The sequence below is a fragment of the Misgurnus anguillicaudatus genome, unplaced genomic scaffold (assembly GCF_027580225.2).
Source record: "Misgurnus anguillicaudatus unplaced genomic scaffold, ASM2758022v2 HiC_scaffold_32, whole genome shotgun sequence".
Classification (NCBI taxonomy): domain Eukaryota; kingdom Metazoa; phylum Chordata; class Actinopteri; order Cypriniformes; family Cobitidae; genus Misgurnus; species Misgurnus anguillicaudatus.
This window is the reverse complement of record NW_027395282.1, coordinates 4,333,590-4,353,312: the sequence shown is the minus strand read 5'-3', so window position 1 is coordinate 4,353,312 and position 19,723 is coordinate 4,333,590. Positions and strand designations below refer to the sequence as shown.

Here is a 19,723-nt window from a genome sequence, read left to right as displayed (position 1 = left end):
GATGTTTCAATCCAATATTACTTTGCATGTCTTATAATAAAAGGCAATTTATATGTCATTTTGCACGTTCAAATTTTAAAAGTAGAAGCAATTAGATTAATGATTTATAATGTTATAATGATTACACTAGTTTGACACATTTAGTCACAGTTAATGAAATCAGACAAGCAGGTGATATAAATATAAAGCTGTACATATATTTTATTAATGTTTACACTGCATTTAATCTATTATTTCACTTATAGATAAATTAAAGCCATTCTTATACCTGTGGTGTGATCAAGAATAATGTTGTACACTAGGGGGCAGTAGAGGAGCTTCCTAGGACTATAGATCGGGTTGGTGTGTAATAAAGAAAGTGTGTATGCCATGTCATTGTGCGCTGCTGCTTCTTTATAAGATATACAAAGAACCCAAACACGACATGGTGTCAGAAGTGGTGCTTCACTGAGCGAAAGGATAGCGGATATTATATGAGAAGAGGGAGACAGTAAAGTAAAATTAGCAAGCAAAGCACAACGAGGACAGCAAGCTGAACAGAACGATCCTCCACTGCTTCCTGCTAAAGCATCTGCAACGTTCTCACTAAATCTGCCGGAATCCTTAGACTTTTCGAAACCACAAGACTGGGAAAAGTGGATAAGAAGGTTCGAGCGCTTCAGAGTGGCTAGCGACCTGGATAAGTCGTCTGACGCGAATCAGGTGAACACGCTTATTTACTGCATGGGGGACGAGGCAGATGACGTCCTTAAAGGCTTAACATTAACCCCGGAACAGAAACTGATATATAGTTCCGTCCGAGACGGCTTCACAAACTTTTTCGTGCTGAAGAAAAATGTGATATACCAAAGAGCTAAGTTTAACCAGCGAGCTCAGGAGCCGTCCGAATCTGCAGACTCGTTCATAACTGCTTTATATGCACTGGCGGAAGACTGTGAATATGGGGCACTGCGTGATGAATTGTTGAGAGACAGGATCGTTGTGGACATTAGAGACACAGTGCTTTCACAGAAAATGCAAATGGAGAGCAGGCTGGATCTGGCTAAAGCCATTAATATGGTCAGACAAGCTGAGGATATTAAACGGCAACAAACGGAGTCACACGCTAAATTCCAGTGTCCAGCAAAGAATGCAGACTGCCACAATTGTGGTAAGAGAGGACATTACAGTAAAGTGTGCAAGTCCACTAAAAGTGTGAGTGCTGTTTCTGAAGACGATGATATATTTCTGGGAACTGTTGATGCTGGAGATCATGCATGGACTGTAGACTTACACATAATGAATGCTAAAGTGAGATTCAAAATTGATACAGGAGCGGATGTGTCTGTCATACCAGAGCAGGTGTATAGACAGATATGCAGTGGCACCGCATACAGCCTCACTCCAAGCAACAAAACACTGTTTGGGACAGGCCGTGTACCTCTCTCTGTAGTGGGCGTAGCCAGAGAAATTCTGGAATGTGGTGATAAACGCACCCCCGAGGACATTTATGTTGTGAAACATCTGAACACAGCTCTACTGAGTAGACCCGCCTCAGTTAGCCTGAGACTTGTAGCCAGAGTAGATAGCATTGACTTGGACTCTGTTAAACAACAATATCCAAAGCTGTGTGGCGGGTAAGGTTTAGTACAGCATCAGTACACAATTAAACTCAGACCAGATGCTAAGCCAGTGTCCTTAAAGGTGGCTCGCCGTGTCCCACTGCCCTTAATGGGAAAAGTAAAACAGGAACTCCAGCGCATGGAGCAGCTAGGGGTCATCAGCAGGATCGAACAGCCGGCAGAGTGGTGCTCTGGCATGGTGGTCGCACCAAAGAAATCGAAGGATGAGATCCGTATCTGTGTAGATCTATCTCCTCTCAATGAAGCCGTGTGCAGGGAAAAGTGTATCCTCCCATCTGTGGACCAGACGCTAGGCATGTTGTCGTGAGCAAAGATATTCACCAAACTGGCCAATATGGGGTTTTGGCAAATCCCATTATCAAAAGACTGTGCCCACTACACCACTAACGCTCACAGCTGATCATTAATATTGTGTAAGTTATAGGAAATACTTTAGTGTAACACGACTGCAGGAGGCGCAATAATATTACGCAGTGCCCGAACATAGTCCCCTTATTAAATTTCAATAGCACGGGATTTTCGGCTGCTGCGTAATATCACTACGCCTGCTGCAGCCATGTTAAAGCAGCAAATTTCTTGATTATTACTCCAGAATGAGAGTATAGTCCTAGCCATATCTGCCTAGAAAATCACAACTTTTAATTTAACTACAGAAGAGTCAAGTTTTAAATAGGACAAATATTGAAAGTCTTTGGTTATTTTTGTCTAAATTATGCTTAAAGTTGTCCTGCCGGACCCGGAGATTAGCTGAATGGTTTCCAAGAGGTAAAAATCAAATGTTTAACTCTAAAGTGGAGTGTTCCATTAAGTCTGAGAGGTTTTGCATGTTGTTGATGAGTCGCTTAAACAGCAACATCACAGGATATTAAGTGAACAGTGTCTCAATGTCAAGTGAGCTTGAGCCCTTATACCAGTTCCCGAACTTGCATACACGATATACTGATTCACGACCTCAGGAGCTAGGGAACAGATTGAGACCCAGGGTATGACCCGAAGACAGGACCATGACAATGCATTGACCAACACAATAGGTTGCTTAAAGGAACACGCCCACATTTTGGGAATTTAGCTTATTCACCGTATCCCCCAGAGTTAGATAAGTCCATACATACCTCTCTCATCTCCGTGCGTGCTGTAACTCTGTCTGACGCAGCCCCCGCTAGCTTAGCTTAGCACAAAGACTGGAAGTGGGTGGCTATAGCTAGCATACTGCTCCCAATAAGTGACAAAATAACGCGATCATTTTCCTATTTATGTGTTGTGATTTGTATAGTCAAACCGTGTACAAATAACAAGGTGATATGAGACACAGCGATCTTTTAACAGTATACATACTGAGAACTATATTCTCTGAAGACGAAGCACTGCCGCATGGGCGGAGTGATCTGCTCGCAGCACACGAGAAGCCCCTGGTGAGGAGCAGAGAGTTCGGTCAGAATTGTGCAAATCACTCCGCCCATGCGGCAGTGCTTCGTCTTCAGAGAATATAGTTCTCAGTATGTATACTGTTAAAAGATCGCTGTGTCTCATATCACCTTGTTATTTGTACACGGTTTGACTATACAAATCACAACACATAAATAGGAAAATGATCGCGTTATTTTGTCACTTATTGGGAGCAGTATGCTAGCTATAGCCACCCACTTCCAGTCTTTGTGCTAAGCTAAGCTAGCGGGGGCTGCGTCAGACAGAGTTACAGCACGCACGGAGATGAGAGAGGTATGTATGGACTTATCTAACTCTGGGGGATACGGTGAATAAGCTAAATTCCCAAAATGTGGGCGTGTTCCTTTAAAGTTAAATATGTTTTACTGTGCAAACTTGATGTGAGAGCACTGCTGAGCTTAAAGGAATAGTCTACTCATTTTCAATATTAAAATAGGTTATTACCTTAACTAAGAATTGTTGATACATCCCTCTATCAAAGGAACTATATTTTATGGCGTAATAGCACTTTTGGGAGTACTTCGACTCGCCTGAAAAGTCCGCTCCCCTTCTCCCTCTCATAATGGGAGAGGGAGGGTGTTACTGCGCCGAGTCGAAGTACTCCCATAAGTGCTATTACGCCATACAATATAGTTCCTCTTTTAAATCCCCTTAGAAAAGCGCTACGTTTTATTTTGTACCACCAAACTTGTTTGTATAACTACTCGTCTTAAATAGGAGAAACGTTGATGTGTTTGGTCACTTCTAACTTTATCTCTAAATGGTACCATTGAATGAATGGGGCTATTGAAGCGTCGCAGCGCACTCCAGCGCTTACGTGCACGCACACAGATGATAGAGGGATGTATCAACAATTCTTAGTTAAGGTAATAATATATTTTAATATTGAAAATGAGTAGACTATTCCTTTAATATTGCAATAGTCATAATGAATATCCAGGGCTCTATTTTAATGATCTAAAAATATTTTAATGATCTAATTCATAGATATGTAAAAACGCTTTATTGTCTCGCCCACGCTGCTGGTCAATTGAGTGGAACGTCCGCATTTGGCGACCATCTTACTACAGGCAGCTCGCTCACTCGTAGCATTGAGTTTTAATGGTGCAGGTACTTTTAAAAGACCATAACTTGCTCAATCTTCTACCGATTTTCAAATGGTTTGGTTTGTTATAAACGTCAAAGGTGTACCTCTGCATACTTATAAAAAAAAAACATGAAACATGTTAAAGCATCCAGAATTATAGCCACGTTAATAACGTTTGAAAGAAACCAAACCGTTTGAAAATTGGCAGAGAATTGAGCAAGTTATTGTCTTTTAAAAGTACCTGCACCATTAAAACAAATGCTACAAGTAAGCGAGCTCCCCGTGGTAAGATGATGACATTAGAGACTCCGCCGTAACACATCTAGCCTTTATACATATAGGCTAGATGTGTTACGGAAAGTAGGGACACAAGTCGGATCTGGGCCATTTTGAGGTATTCTTAAGTTATTCTTCTGAAAGTGCAGTTTCTAAGCTTTCCAACGATGTGTAACACATGGAAATCTGATACGATTTGGAGAAGTTGTGGCCATTTGAACATAGGAACTCAAAAACACTCAAACCGAGAAAATCGAGAAGAAAGGGACTCTACTTTCCAGCTGGGGGAGAAAATAGGGCTCATTTACATCTCATGTAAATGAGCCCTTTTCAGGGGTTATTAGCTAAGCCATGCCCCCTGTAAAGCCGTTTTGAGATACAGATTTTCTAGCATCATATGTAGTATTTTGTGACAGAAGTCTGGATGACAACATCCAAAAATAAGCAGGACTTTTTACCTTTGTGTAGATCACAAGTGAAATCCAATCGGTTTCAGATGTGTGAATCATCCAATGAACATTTTGTCCACAAATGGGTATAATCCGTGAAATATAGAATTATATAGTCTATTGTTTACATCAGATTTCGCATGAACGTCTGGTAATACAATATAATATACAATCTGACGACTGTTTACATCGTAACATGTAAGGGTATATGAGTTTACATTCCGGTAATTTACGTTCCGTTAAACACATGAACCCGCCTTCAAAGTTTGTATTTAAAATAGGGAGGTAGTATAATAGATAATCCAAACAGCGCTGTTGAAACCGTGAAGTCCTTTAGGGATGTAACCAATCGCTCACTCGTTTCTCCATCAGCCAATGACTTCATGGAAAAAAATGGATAGACAAAACATGTAGCCAATTATATAATGAATTCAACGATCTCTGTGTAACTTGTGTGTTTGACTTCATGCTGCGCTGCAAGAACTGACAGAGAGATGACGTCTCGCGGTATTTTGACGTCATCCGACTGCGGCCCCGCATAAAGTCAGGCTGACGAATGACGCGGCTGTCTGTTATTTGTTCCGCCCCAGCTTCTTTTATTTTTCTTTTGTTTTGTGCGCCTGAGCTTCGTTTACAGTCTGGGGAGATGCACGCTATAAGTTTGAAAAAAAAAAAACTTGGCAAACATGTCTGAGGAACAGGGCAGCTGCGTCACTGGCCCTGTCCCAAATGGCGCACTTCATGTGGACTTTCGGTCTCGTGGCCTTAAATTGCGCGTTCTCGCTTAGTCCACGAGTCCGTAGGGTGTCCCAACTGTCATTTTTACGCTTTGAAGTGTGCTCATCAGCGCCTCCTTTGCCCCCTTGATGCGGTCTTCAGCGAAGCCCGCACTGCAGCAGGCTTCGCGCACTTTACCAACCCAGAAGTCCTTGCGAAAGAGCAATCAGACCAATCAGACGACGGAAGGGAGGAGCTCACACTGACGGGCAACTTCTCTACCTATTTCCGGTGTGACGCTCGAGTCTGTCCCAAAATACGACTCCGTTGCACCCATGTGGACTCGCATTAAGGGTCCCTAAAGTCTGGACTACGTGATGTCATCAAAGTGTGGACTCTTAGGAGGACCATAAGTCCGGAGTGTGCCATTTGGGACAGGACCACTACAGTAACGTGACTTCACGCTCGAGCCGGAAGAGACATGAAGATGCTGAATAAAGTCGTAATTCTTTCTATTTTTGGACCAAATTGTATGTTCGATGCTTCAACACATTCAAGCTGACCCACCTATGACACATGGACTACTTTGATGATGTTTTTATTACCTTTCTGGACATTGAAAACGTACATAGATTTTCAATGGAGGAGACATAAAGCTCTCGGACTTAATCTAACGTTAAAACATCTTAAACTTTGTTACGAAGATGAACGAAGGTCTTCCGAGTTTAGAACGACATGTGGGTGAGTCATTAATAGGCTTGCCGCGATAGTCGGTGAAACGGTGATAACCGGTGCTTCAGCCTCTCACCGGTTAGATCACTTGCCCACCGGGACACCGTCTTTCACCGTCATTTTGATATTTTCGTGTAATTTAATCATTTAGTTTCTTTAGAGAGAGCAAACTGAATGTGTCTGGTGCCTGAATTCAGCGGAGCTGAACGCGCGTCACGTCACAGACCAGCAGGTGTCAGATTTCATTTATTCCTGTCAGAGTTCGCGAGGCGAGCTGACTGACCAGACGAAGGCAGAAGCCGCGTGCTTACTCGTTTTTGTTATAATATACATATATGATGTTTATTATAAGCGAGATCGTTTTGTTGTTGTGTTTATCATCAATAAAAATAATAAACCCATCATTCAAGCAGCGCTTTATGGAGAAGTAGCCGGTTGCTCTGCTTGGGACTGGCTGGTTCTTTGAGAATTACCAGCGCACCTTGACTCAAGCACTTAAATAAACCAACTGTTGCACTCACGTTGCATGCAAATTCATAAGCAATTTAACGCAGCGTACGCAAGCACTGCATTTAAACAGTTGCGTACTTCAAAAGTGAAAGTAAAATGTGCACATCTGCATGCGCATTTATAAGCCCCTCCCACACGGTGACACCGGTATCACCGGGTTTGTGACGCGCTGATTAACCGGTGGGAAAATTACGTCACCGCGGCAACCCTAGTCATTAATTACATTATTTTCATTTTTGGGCGAACTATCCTTATTTAGTAGTCACGCTGTTCCCTTTGGGGGCGGAGGCGAGAACACAAGCTTATACAGTATGTATATACACACAGACAATGACGCCCCCCGCTGCACGCTAAAATCTCCGTAAAAAAAGCCAATTTCAACCGCAAAATGTGTAAGTGGCCACTAGAGGTCACTAAGTTTATTTTTCCATTGAATGTCAATCACATTACCGGGTTGAGACTGTGAACCCCGGAATCTGAAAAGCTTGTGTTTTTCTTGCCCGTCTCTTGGGGAATTAGGATATGTCCTTTGATTATAAAGTAAGTCAGCGATTGTTGCAAGCAGCATTATACTGAAGATTTGCAGTTGCACCCCTTGGTGAGCAGAATGAGCTAGGTGTGTAGTTTGTGTTATGTTTATGAAACTTTATCTTTGTTTGTGTCGTTGTCTGTTTGCAAGCTGTTCGCGTGGTCTGAAGCGCTTCACGTGTTAACACAATGTTTATATTTTGTGCCTTTTTATTTCTATGTCTTAAATGTAATTTAAAATACTGTGATAAACTTATAAGTATAAAAATCAATGTTAACAGATCTCAACTAACAGATTCTGCAATAAAATGAAAATCACAAATTTTGAAAAAAAAACACATTTCTCATTTTCTCGAAACTTGTGCTGCCGACTTGTGTTACTGGTTTCTGTGACGGGTCACATATTTTAATGAACTTATTATTGATTAATGATCTTGCCTAAAGCGCACAGTCTAAAAGGCGTCTCCAAATCCAATTTTACTAATTTCACGACTGGAAAAATGGTTTATGCACCAAGCGCACAGTAAAAAAGGGTTGTTCCTATTCCGGTAATGAGTAATGGGTGTGTTTTAGGCGTAACGTGCAATAAACCTGTGGCGCCATGACGATTTCCAATTTTGATGACGGAATTATAAACTGAAAAACTAAAAGGCAGAAGAAGACCACCAGTTTAACATTGATGTAAAAAATTGTGTTGTTTTTATTTGTATTGAATTTATATTTTTTGTATTAAAACCTTTAAAAGACATTTACTTTCATGTGTTTAACGTGTCGTGTATAAATGCGATCCATTCATTCATCAATAAACAGCTTTCCCATCATTGTTGCTGTTAAATAAATGTTATAATAAAGATACGGTGCGCATGTGTTATGATTATTTAACATGTTCTTATGCACCACGTCCGTGTAGAACAACTCGCAGGTATCACAGACCAGATGTGCACGTTAAATAGCGCAAGCTTAGTCAGACATAGTCTACTTAAAAATGCTATATTTCCAAACGACAGCCACGCACTGCCTCTTTGGCTATATCTAACAATTATGCAATTAAAAGGGAGCAGAGATGAGAAGAGAACGGATAAAAAAGCCCTGGCCACAAATGCAGCAAGATACTACAAAATTACAGAAATGTTCAAGCAAGCAGGTCTGTCAAAATTACAAGTACAAGAACACATCTTGGTTAGTTATTGCCTAATAAGTTTAATAAGTCACTGGCGCAGCTTCTGCAGGTTTCATAGTCAGGTGCCGGTGTGCCGTGTTGTTTTGTGTACCATCATTACTGGGGAAGAAAAGGAAACACAATCAAGGTGGAATTATTATTTTTGAACGCAAACTGTACTTTATGGGGCGGTTTCCCAGACCAGAATTAGCTTAATCCAGGACTAGGCCTTAGTTTAATTAGGAAATATAACTAGTTTTAACAAACATGCCTTACTAAAAACATTACCTGTGTGCATTTTGAGGTAAAACAAAGGGCACTGATGTATTTTAAGATATGTAAGTGATGAAAGTTGTTTTCAATTTGGAGAGCTCTTAAAAGTGTTTAAGTCTAGGACTAGTCTAATCCCTGTCTGGGAAACTGCCCCTAAATGTATTAACACAACCAAAAGTGAAAGTGTTTTAGCGCTGCCAGTGGCACTGAACGGCATAGCGAATCACTCAGAACTTTTGTGTTATTTTGAAAATTTACACACAGCTGTCATGATGGTTATTTGCTGAGTAGCGCTGTGATAACGGCTGCAGTGAGACTGAAATCTGAGAATCACAGAAAAGTCAAATTCTGAATGTTCTGCCTTTTCTGAATATAACTGATTTTTTCAGATCCAATGGACAAAACAAATGAAGCAGTGGACAGCTCAGTGTTTCTCTCTCTGTTGGTGTTTCTGCCTCAGTTTCTCATCATTGAAGCTCTGTGGATGTGGTAAGAAAACATATCAAGTAAAACTCAAAACTGCATAACATACAGTGAATATTCTGATATGAATTCAGATTTCAAGTGTATGAATTTTGATACCACAGCTTTTTCATCAGCATGAGTAAACTGAGTTCATCTAAAAACAAAACTGATGAAAAAAACAAAAAGAGATGAGAAATACTTTATAATTTTCTGTAATACAACAAACTAATGGTCAGATTTTATAACATTATCTCTTTCTGTGTGTTTGTCATTGTTAGATGTTGCAGGTCTGTGAGTAGATCAGCTGTCTGTCCATCAGAATACTGGAGTGATGTCACAACTCTCTTTATGACATCATCACCTAGCAACAGTCTCTCAGCAGTGACATCAGTGATGCAGTGATGTCATATACAGTGACATATTAATGACAGCTCAGTGTAAATAATCTAATGTTCAAATAGATGAATTATTCATTGAAGTATTGAGTTTATCATTCAACAGTCTTGTGTCAGTGTCAGATCAACTGTAACATCACAATACATAAATCCTGTAAAAACTTTGCTATAGTGCATCTTTATGTAGATGATACTGTGATCTACTTTCATCTTCACTATAAGTCAGGCTGTTATTGAACTCAATGCTATTTTAGTTAGGTTAGGATTTTTTACAGGGATATTACATAATGGGAAAGTTTAAAGCACTTATACTTAAAAAGAAGTTTTTCTGTTTTTAGGGTGTTTTATTGCTATTCTCAAGCTGGATTTTGTATAAATACATTTACATAACATTTCAGTGTTTACAAATAGTTTTGAAAGTCGTTTATATTAGTGAACTTTGTTCTCTATTTTTATTGTTTTTAATTTCATCTTTGTGTAATAATGTGTCTTCTCTGCAAGGTCTCCCTCAAAAAGAGTTGAGAGACTTAGTTAAATAAAGATGAAATAAAAGTACACATAAAAAGTTGATTTTGATTGGTCATTTACTGTTTTAACAAGAGAGTTTATTTAATCATAAAAGTGCTGTCATCATTTCCTCACCCTCATGTTGATCTAAACCTTCTTTATTCTGTTGAACACATGAGGCTTTTTAATGATAAAACCACACAGTTGACAGCAGAGGTGGACAATAACTTATTGGTGGACAGAAACATAAATTTATTTGAGTACACAAGAGAAAAAAGTCATTGAGTAAAAAAGTAGTAATGTAAGATATTTTTTTTTTTCTGTAACGTGATTGTTTTTTAGCAGGAGACAAACAGTCTATCAGTAATATTCTTGTAGGGTCATGTGTAATGAAGTTTTGATTTTTTTTAACCAACTGGCTTCATTCACAACAAAATGGATGAAGGTCGATCCTGAGTGCAGTGATCGCATCCATGGCCGTACTTAAAGAGTATGAAGTATGAATAATGGCCAAGTGAATGATTTTTGTATGTATTTGCTCACCTATTTCAGGCAAAATCAACATCAATAAGCAGAGGATTCACACATTACAATAAAGAAAATATTAAGATGCAGTAATTTTTTGAAACATCACAGTAACCGTGTGCATGTCTGTGTTTAGTTTACTTCTTCATTTAGGTTAGATGTAATCAGTTCACCCAATACAGCCGAGTCAACTGCCTCTAGTGGACAAAAACAACACTGCACCAAATATACAACAGTCTCTCTGTGGTGTACAGATCAAAATGATTTCCAAAGTGAATTCACTAAATAACACAAAAGAAAGTCATGTTTAATTTAAAGGGGCCACATCAACTTGAAAATTCTGTCTACATTGTTGAACTTTCACAGTTTATTAAAATAATGTTCCCAAAACTCAAAAGTTTTTAAAGACCCCATTTAGGTACAGATATGTGGTGTCAGTATGAACCTCGAGGTATTAATATGAACTCTTTATGTGCACAGGTGTACTTTTTAAAAGAGTACCGCCCCAGTGACATCTAGAGATCATTTATGTAGCCGGGTTAAGAGTACCTTTGTTTAAAATAAAGGAAAACAAAACAGTGGCTTAACATTAAACTGGGGTCCTTTTATTCCTGACCACACTCAAAAGGAGCGCAGCATTAAAGGGATAGTTCACCCAAAATTGAAAATTCTGTCATCATTTACTCACCCTCATGTTGTTACAAACCTGTAAAATTTACTTTGTTCTGATGAGTACAAAGGAAGATATTTTGAGAAATGTTTGTAACCAAACCGTTCGTGGACCCTATTCACTTACATTGTAGGAAAAATAATACTATGGAAGTAAATGGGGTCCACAAACGGTTTGGTTACAAACATTTCTCAAAATATCTTCCTTTGTTTATAAGAAAAATGAAATTGATACAGGTTTGTAACAACATGAGGGTGAGTAAATGATGACAGAATTTTCAATTTTGGGTGAACTATCCCTTTAAGTATTTTCTTGCTTTCTTTTAGTGTTGGTTTTGACAATTTTTAAAGTGGACAAAAAACATATAACACTGAAATAACACAGGTTACTTCAATTGGCATAACACAGAAATAAAAGAAAATAAAAAATTAAATTGTTTCTTTGGCTGTAATACTCCGTAATGCACACAAGCCCCTTAGTTACACAAGAAAACACTACTTTTCACTTAAGCAAACAACGGTAGTGGCCCAATTGTGCTCTGAAAGATAATACAAATACAAAAAGATACATATAGGGCCAATTAGAATTCACTTATCACTCACATTACATAATAACACAAGCAGCATTTAGTATTTTAACCCCAATCAAACAAAAGCACAATTATCACATGAATAGCAAGTATAAACACATTCAACACGCATCCATTACATTTTAAGAAATCAAAGACACATCAGCAAAGAAAATAATAAACAAAACTTACTTTGCAACAGTCTCCTTTAGCTCACGTGACATACAGGTTTGCGTTTGAACTCACATTTAACCTCTCCCCTCTAATACAACAAAGAGAGAGAGAGAGTTTCCAAACCCTTAGTACAACACTTTATTAAACATTAGCTGCATTACAAATTACAAATGTATCACTCAGTATCATAATACAGCACTTACGCTCAATATACGGACTACCGGCACATCCGGGAACTTGACTGTAAATTTCGTCACCGCTCCTTTTCGGGGGATAAAAAAGCAGCGCTTCCATTGGCTTCCATTCAAAATAGCGGAACAAAGCAACGTTTTTACACAGCCGGCAGGCGTAAATAACTTATGAAATCACTCAGATTAAACATGTTGAGTATTTAACTGTCCATCCTGCCTGTCATAGAGCGCGAAAGATACATTAACACATTTAATTTGGTCAATATAAAAACATGTCCGTTTCATTCTCACAGCGTCAAACTTTGTGTAACAACGCTATCCAGTGTTAGCTGGAAATATCGCTAAGCCAGTTAGTTGTATGGCTGGACGGAAAAGTGCACTCATTACTCTAAGTGACTACTTCCTGCTTTGCTCCTGCTCGGACGCTTTTACTTGCGCTCTGTGCTTTGCGCTTTTGCTTTTTCGCTTTTATCTTTTGATTCAACTACCAGCAGTTCAGCACAGTGCTCAAACTAAACAATTGGGCTCTTAAACTAAAACTACAAATTCCTGGAACTATATCAATATTTGGACTATTCAACAACTTGGGGTTTCTATCATAGCAGTCTACCAGTCTGCTATTGCTGGCAGCTGACAATCCTAAAACAGGACAACACAGCTGCCCACAGATTTCTCTGATTCAAGAAAAAATGCCTTCTTTTGGATCTCAATCCACCTGCTGCTCAAACTGCCACAGACTTTTACAAAAGATTGCGGTTCTCGAAACAAAGTTACTTGTGGCGCTGCCGACCCTGCCAGAACATACAGCGGAGCTTCATCGTGGTCCTTCTCAACATAAAGCTGGTGAGTCCTGTGAACCTAATGCTTATAAACAGGTCATAGTGAGTTCAGAGAAACCTAAAGTAATTGAGGACACAAACCAATGGCATAAACAGGGAGCGAGACCCAAAAGTGCTCAAGACATTAGACTGTCACGAGTGTCACAAATTGCTGCATTAGCATCATCTACCCCAGATATGGGTACAACTCGAGTAGCCAATATTGGTATTCTACCACCCCCTGTACAGCTTGAAAATAGATTTGAAGCACTAATGAGTTTGGGTGAAGAATCCCCAAATGTTAATGGACACAGATCACATCAGTCAGTAGCTTACAGAGCTAACAGACGCTCAATATCATACAGGCAGCGGCGCTCCGCTCAGACAGCAGCCGAGCCAAGCACGCTGATAGTGGGTGACAATATTATCAGAAACTTTGAAAGCAAGGCTACCCGTACATACTGTTTTCCTCGTGCAACGGTTTCTGATGTTAACAAGGAACTTTGCAACATTCTGATGAAACATAAGTCTGTCAGTCGGATTGTCATACATGTGGGAAAGAATTATATTCGGAAAGAGCAGTCTGAGCTCCTTAAGATGGATTTCAATGAACTTTTTGAAACACTTGCAAGACTGAAAGTTCAATCTTTCATCAGTGGACCTCTCCCAGCCCGGGGAACAAATATGTTTTCTCGGCTACTAAGTTTAAATTCATGGCTGCAAAAAACCTGCACCATGAGAGGACTGAATTACATTGACAATTTCAATATCTTCTGGAGCCAAAGGCAACTTTTTAACACAGATGGTATCCACCCAAACAAACTAGGTGCTAGGTTGCTTAAAGACAATATCTTTTTCTCCATGCATCATCCATCAGCTGAGAGTGCCAGTCAACTACTGAACAGCGGAAATGACCACAGGATTTCACACCAGCACCTGGATGGACATTCAGATGACAAGGATAAAACTCTGCAGTCACAACTACTGTTCACAGACACAGCTCAGGCTGAGCCTTGCCCACAGACCTCGCTACAGCTGGATTGTGAATCAACACCCAAGGACATTTCTGTTGATAATGACCAGAGGAATGATAACACTCCCTCCCAGCCTTCAGGAACACCAGAATCACAGCTGATGTCGTCACACTCTCTCTCCCTCTCTCCAACATCACCACTTCTGGGCTTTTCAGAGAAAATGGAGAAACTGGTATCTGCTGGAACAAAGCTCTCCCACTCTATTGCTGCGAGTCCCCAAATATCAACCAAGAAACGGCGGGCTCCTCAACCACCAAAGCCTTCGGGCTCAGCCCGCCCTCCCCCTCCATCTGAGAGAGCACTCCGACCTCTGCCTCAACGTCAGGGATCACACCAGCCCTCATCTGCAAACAGCACTGGTAACTGATGTGTGTTGGGTTCCCGCTACGTCAGCAGTAACAATCATAAATATTTTAAGAACAAGCGGGTGCCCGATGTCCCTTTAGCTTTCCCTATCTCTGTCCTGACATGTGATAGAAAGATGAAGGCCGTCTCCAGCCGCACAGCAATTCTATCTAATCTACTGCCTATTATACGTCATTCTGAGATTGATACAGTGCCAAAACCAGTTACTGTTAAGTTAGCACTTCTGAACATCCGTTCACTAAAGAACAAATCCTTTTTAGTTAATGATCTTATCACCACTAACAACCTGGACTTTATGTTTCTAAATGAAACTTGGTTAGATGACAGCTGCAGTGCTACAGTCCTCAATGAATCAGCCCCACCCAACTTTACCTTTATAAATGTCTGTAGAGCTGTTAGAAAAGGTGGAGGAATAGCTGCTTTATTCAAAGATGCCTTTCAATGCAAGCAAGTGTTACTTGGTGATTACCAGTCTTTTGAATATGTGTGTATTGCTTTAAAAGGTACACCACGCATTCTGTTTACAATTATTTATAGACCTCTCAAATACACCTCAGCATTTGTTGATGAATTCACAGAACTTTTATCAACAATTTCCTCTGAATTTGATTATTTTGTTATTGCTAAAGATTTTAATATTCATATAGACAATGCAGAAAACAATGCTGCAATTGAACTGTTAAATGTTTTAAACACTTTTGATCTGACCCAGCATGTGCAAGGTCCTACACACAATCGGGGACACACTCTTGATCTGCTCATTAGCAAGGGTCTAAACATTTCATCCACTGTAATCAAGGATGAAGCACTATCTGACCATTTCTGTGTTTACTTTGATTTATTGATCTGTCCTGCCACTGATGCTAGATATGTCTATGTTAAAAAAAGGTTCATAAATGAGAACACCAGTGAGGTATTTATGAATGCTATGTCAATGTTGCCAAACATATCGGCAGACTCTGTTGATGTTCTCCTTGAAAACTTTAACATAAAAGTTAAAGATGCCATTGATGGTATAGCTCCAGTAAAGGTCAGGGTGATCACTGGCAGACGTAAAGCACCCTGGAGAAACACAACAGCAGTACAGCACATGAAAAGAACATGCAGAAAAGCTGAACGTATGTAGCGGAAAACAAAACTTGAAGTACATTATAGCATCTATAAGGACAGTCTTCGTGCTTTCAATGTAGAACTAGGCACAGCTAGACAGACCTTCTTTTCAAACATTATAAACAAAAACATAAACAACACTCGCACTCTTTTTGCTACTGTAGAGAGACTAACAAACCCCCCAAATCAAGTTCCTAGTGAAATGCTCTCTGACAACAAATGCAATGACTTTGCAACCTTTTTCTCTGAGAAGATCAGTAATATCAGAATGACGATCAATACGGCCTCATATTGTACTGTGATCAGTCAGATATCATTGCAACAACCTCAGAAATTATCCATTCTCTCAGAATTTGACATAATTGATATAAAAACCTTGGAAGAAACAGTACAACATCTTAAAGCATCAACTAGCAGCCTTGACACGCTCCCCACATCTTTTCTCAAAAAGGTACTTAACTGCTTAGAAACTGACCTCTTAAAAATAGTAAATACCTCTCTGATCACAGGCACCTTTCCAGAGTCATTAAAAACGGCAGTTATTAAGCCTCTCCTAAAAAAGAGTAACCTAGACAAAACCATACTTAGCAACTACAGACCAATCTCAAATCTTCCGTTTATAGGCAAGATCATTGAAAAGGTTGTTTTTAATCAGCTGAACAAATTCTTAAATTCAAATGGCCATCTGGACAATTTTCAATCCGGTTTCCGTCAGCATCACAGCACAGAGACAGTGCTCATAAAGATAATAAATTATATTCGCTTAAACTCTGATTCAGGTAAAACATCAGTGCTGGTGCTACTAGATCTTAGTGCTGCCTTTGACACAGTAGATCACACCATACTCTTACATAGACTGGAAAACTGGGTAGGGCTCTCTGGGATGGTCCTCAAATGGTTTAAAACATACCTACAAGGAAGAGGTTACTATGTGAACATAGGTAACCATAAATCTGAGTGGACATCCATGACATGTGGAGTCCCACAGGGTTCAATTCTTGCACCGCTTCTGTTTAATTTGTATATGCTCCCACTTGGTCAAATAATGAAAAAGAACCAAATTGCTTACCACAGCTATGCAGATGACACCCAGATATACTTAGCCCTGTAACCTAATGACTACAGCCCCATTGACTCTCTATGTAAATGCATTGATGAAATTAACTGTTGGATGCGTCAAAACTTCCTCCAGTTAAACAAAGACAAAACTGAAGTCATTGTATTTGGAAATAAAGATGAAACTCTTAAAGTTAACACATACCTTGACTCTAGGGGTCTAAAGACACAAAATAAAGTCAGAAATCTTGGTGTAATTTTAGAGTCTGACCTTAATTTCAGTAGTCATGTGAAAGCAATAAGCAAATCAGCTTACTACCATCTCAGAAATATTGCCAGAATTAGCTGTTTTGTATCAAGACGGGACTTAGAGAAACTTGTTCATGCTTTCATCACCAGCAGGGTGGATTACTGCAATGGACTTCTTACGGGGATCCCCAAACAGACCATTAGACAGCTGCAGCTTATACAAAACACTGCTGCCAGAATTCTGACGAGAACCAAAAAATCTGAGCACATTACTCCAGTCCTCAGGTCCTTACACTGGCTTCCTGTTACATTTAGAATAGATTTTAAAGTATTGTTACTCGTTTATAAATCACTTAATGGCTTAGGACCCAAATACATGACAGATATGCTAACTGAATATAAACCTAAAAGATTACTCAGATCATTAGGATCAGGTCAGTTAGAAATACCAAGGGTTTACTCAAAACAAGGTGTGTCAGCATTTAGTTATTATGCCACCTCTAGCTGGAATCAGCTTCCAGAAGAGATCAGATGTGCTTCAACACTTAACACTTTTAAATCTAGATTAAAAACACATCTGTTTAACTCTGCATTTACTGAATGAGCACTGTGCTGCTTCACACTGACTGCACCTTTAACTCAAGTCACTTTTACTTCTGTTTTATTCTTTTTACCTTTTTAAAGTGTTTTTATTAAAATCACATTTATTGTCTTTAATTGTTATTATGTATCTTTGTTTTTATTGTGATTTTATTGTGTATCTATTATTTTTACATTTTCTTTTTTCTCTTTTATATATTGTTTTCTCATTTCTATGTAAAGCACTTTGAATGACCTCTGTGTATGAAATGTGCTATACAAATAAACTTGCCTTGCCTTGCCTTGCCTAAATATAAAGACATAATATATAAATACGAAGTAACTTTCAAATACGAAGTAAAATCATTCACTTGCTTCCCTGTTGTCTGGATGAGGTACGAGTAAATGTCCGCGTAAGACACCTCTGGCCAATAGGGAGCGTACACAAATTTGATGCTGGGAGAATGAAAGAGACATGTTTTTATATTGACCAAATTAAATATGTTAATGTATCTTTCGCGCTCTATGGCAGGCAGGGTGGACAGATAATTACTCAACATGTTTAATCTGAGTGATTTCACAAGTTATTTACGCCTGCCGGCTGTGTACGAAGGTTGCTTTGTTCCGCTATTTTGAATGGAAGCCAATGGAACGTCTAGTGCGATTTCCCCCAAAAGTGGGCGTGAACCTGTTCAGAGACATTCTATGACGTTGCGCCGGTTGTGCGTATGAGAAATCTCCAACCAGCACAAACAACGTGACGAAAACCGCTCGCTCGAGGAGATCAAAACACAGCACAAACCAACAGCACAAACCAACAACACGAATCAATCTTTAAAAGATGCAATCATTACACACCACAAGTTGATATTTTATGTTTTGTCCTCAGTTTATAAACTTTATCAACGCTTTCTCACCGCATGGAGCTTTGTTTACTTTCTAGTCTCTCGCGCTCTGCCCTCAAGCTCACGTGCTCCTCGTATACTCGTGCCACAACACTTTTTTTATTAAAACACATTACTGGTCAATATTTATTTACACAAGCAAGAACGCTGTTTTAAGTGCATAAAATTAATGGTTTATCACATGCTTTGTTTTATTTAAGTGCAATTAAATTATTTTACCCGGTTATACTTATAACATTTGTTTCTGACAGTGTATGGATTATATTATTACTGGGAAACATGAAGACATGATGCACTGCTGTAAATCTACCACATAAAGACTTCAAGTTTATTCCAGGAGAGGGCGACACACAACAGAGTCTAATGTACTACAACATACACAAAACAATGAGTCCTCAGAAACAGAGAGAGACTCTTAGAGTTTAGATTGACAGAAATTGTGAAAGAAGGAAACTAACTTCGAATTTTAATTGTAAATTATGTCAATATTAATTGACATTCTTGTAAATTTTACACCTATTTACTGTATAGCACTCAGTATAATACTGCAAAATATTTATAAAGTAAATAACTTTAATTCACATTGCATTATGGGAATTTTCTGTGACATCAAACATCATATACAGTAATTTAAATGACCAAGCCAGCTATAACAATCACATCATGATAGATCTGCAGGAGAATGAGATTAAATTTTTAGACAAGTGCAGGATGATAAACATCAATGTTTGGTTTGCAGGTTCATTTGGCTCTACACAGACCGCTTAGTGATGTCAAATTACAAAAGTGATTCAAAGGAAACTTCTCCGTGTGATTTCTTGAATCGCTTTACATCTAATGTCACAAAACGGTGTTACGCATCCTCACTCTTTTTAAAGTGGGTATGTGTCTCCAGTGCGCTCCCTTGCATTCATTTCTAATGAGGAATAATCATAACTCCTCTAATTTTTACCGGATTTTCACACGGTTTGAGTTGTTATAAGCGGCAGAGATTTAGTTATGATACAGGACGCTGTCACACATACTTTGTATTATGCTCTTTAAGTATGGCATATTGACAGAGGCAGACACTACTTAAGTGTTTTACTTTCTAGGTAAAAGTAAATTTTCAAGTATCTGTATTTTATCAGGGTTTTTCTTTGGAAAACTTATATTCCAAAGCATATTATCATAATTTTTACTCCACTACATTTCATAATTTCAAGTTTTTGGTTTATATTTAAGTACATTAAACATCTACTTTTTTACTTTTACTTAAAAAGTACTTTAGAACACAATTTTAATGTAATTTTTACGTAATTATGTATGTTAT

At 39.0% G+C, this 19,723-nt stretch overlaps 1 protein-coding gene across 2 annotated transcripts in view; it reads left to right on the top strand.

Annotated features, from left to right (window-relative positions):
• The window catches only part of LOC129454169 (uncharacterized), an 89,973-nt gene that overhangs the window by 44,857 nt on the left and 25,393 nt on the right, over positions 1-19,723 (top strand). Inside the window, exons 7-8 of one of the 2 annotated variants that reach the window (XM_073865588.1) lie at positions 9,189-9,288; positions 9,543-10,372. The exons of the other annotated variant lie outside the window; for it this stretch is intronic. Coding sequence (XP_073721689.1) covers positions 9,189-9,288; position 9,543 — 101 coding nt within the window. The 3' untranslated portion in view covers positions 9,544-10,372. Of the gene's footprint in view, positions 1-9,188; positions 9,289-9,542; positions 10,373-19,723 lie in introns of those variants that run through there. 2 annotated transcript variants of the gene reach the window in all.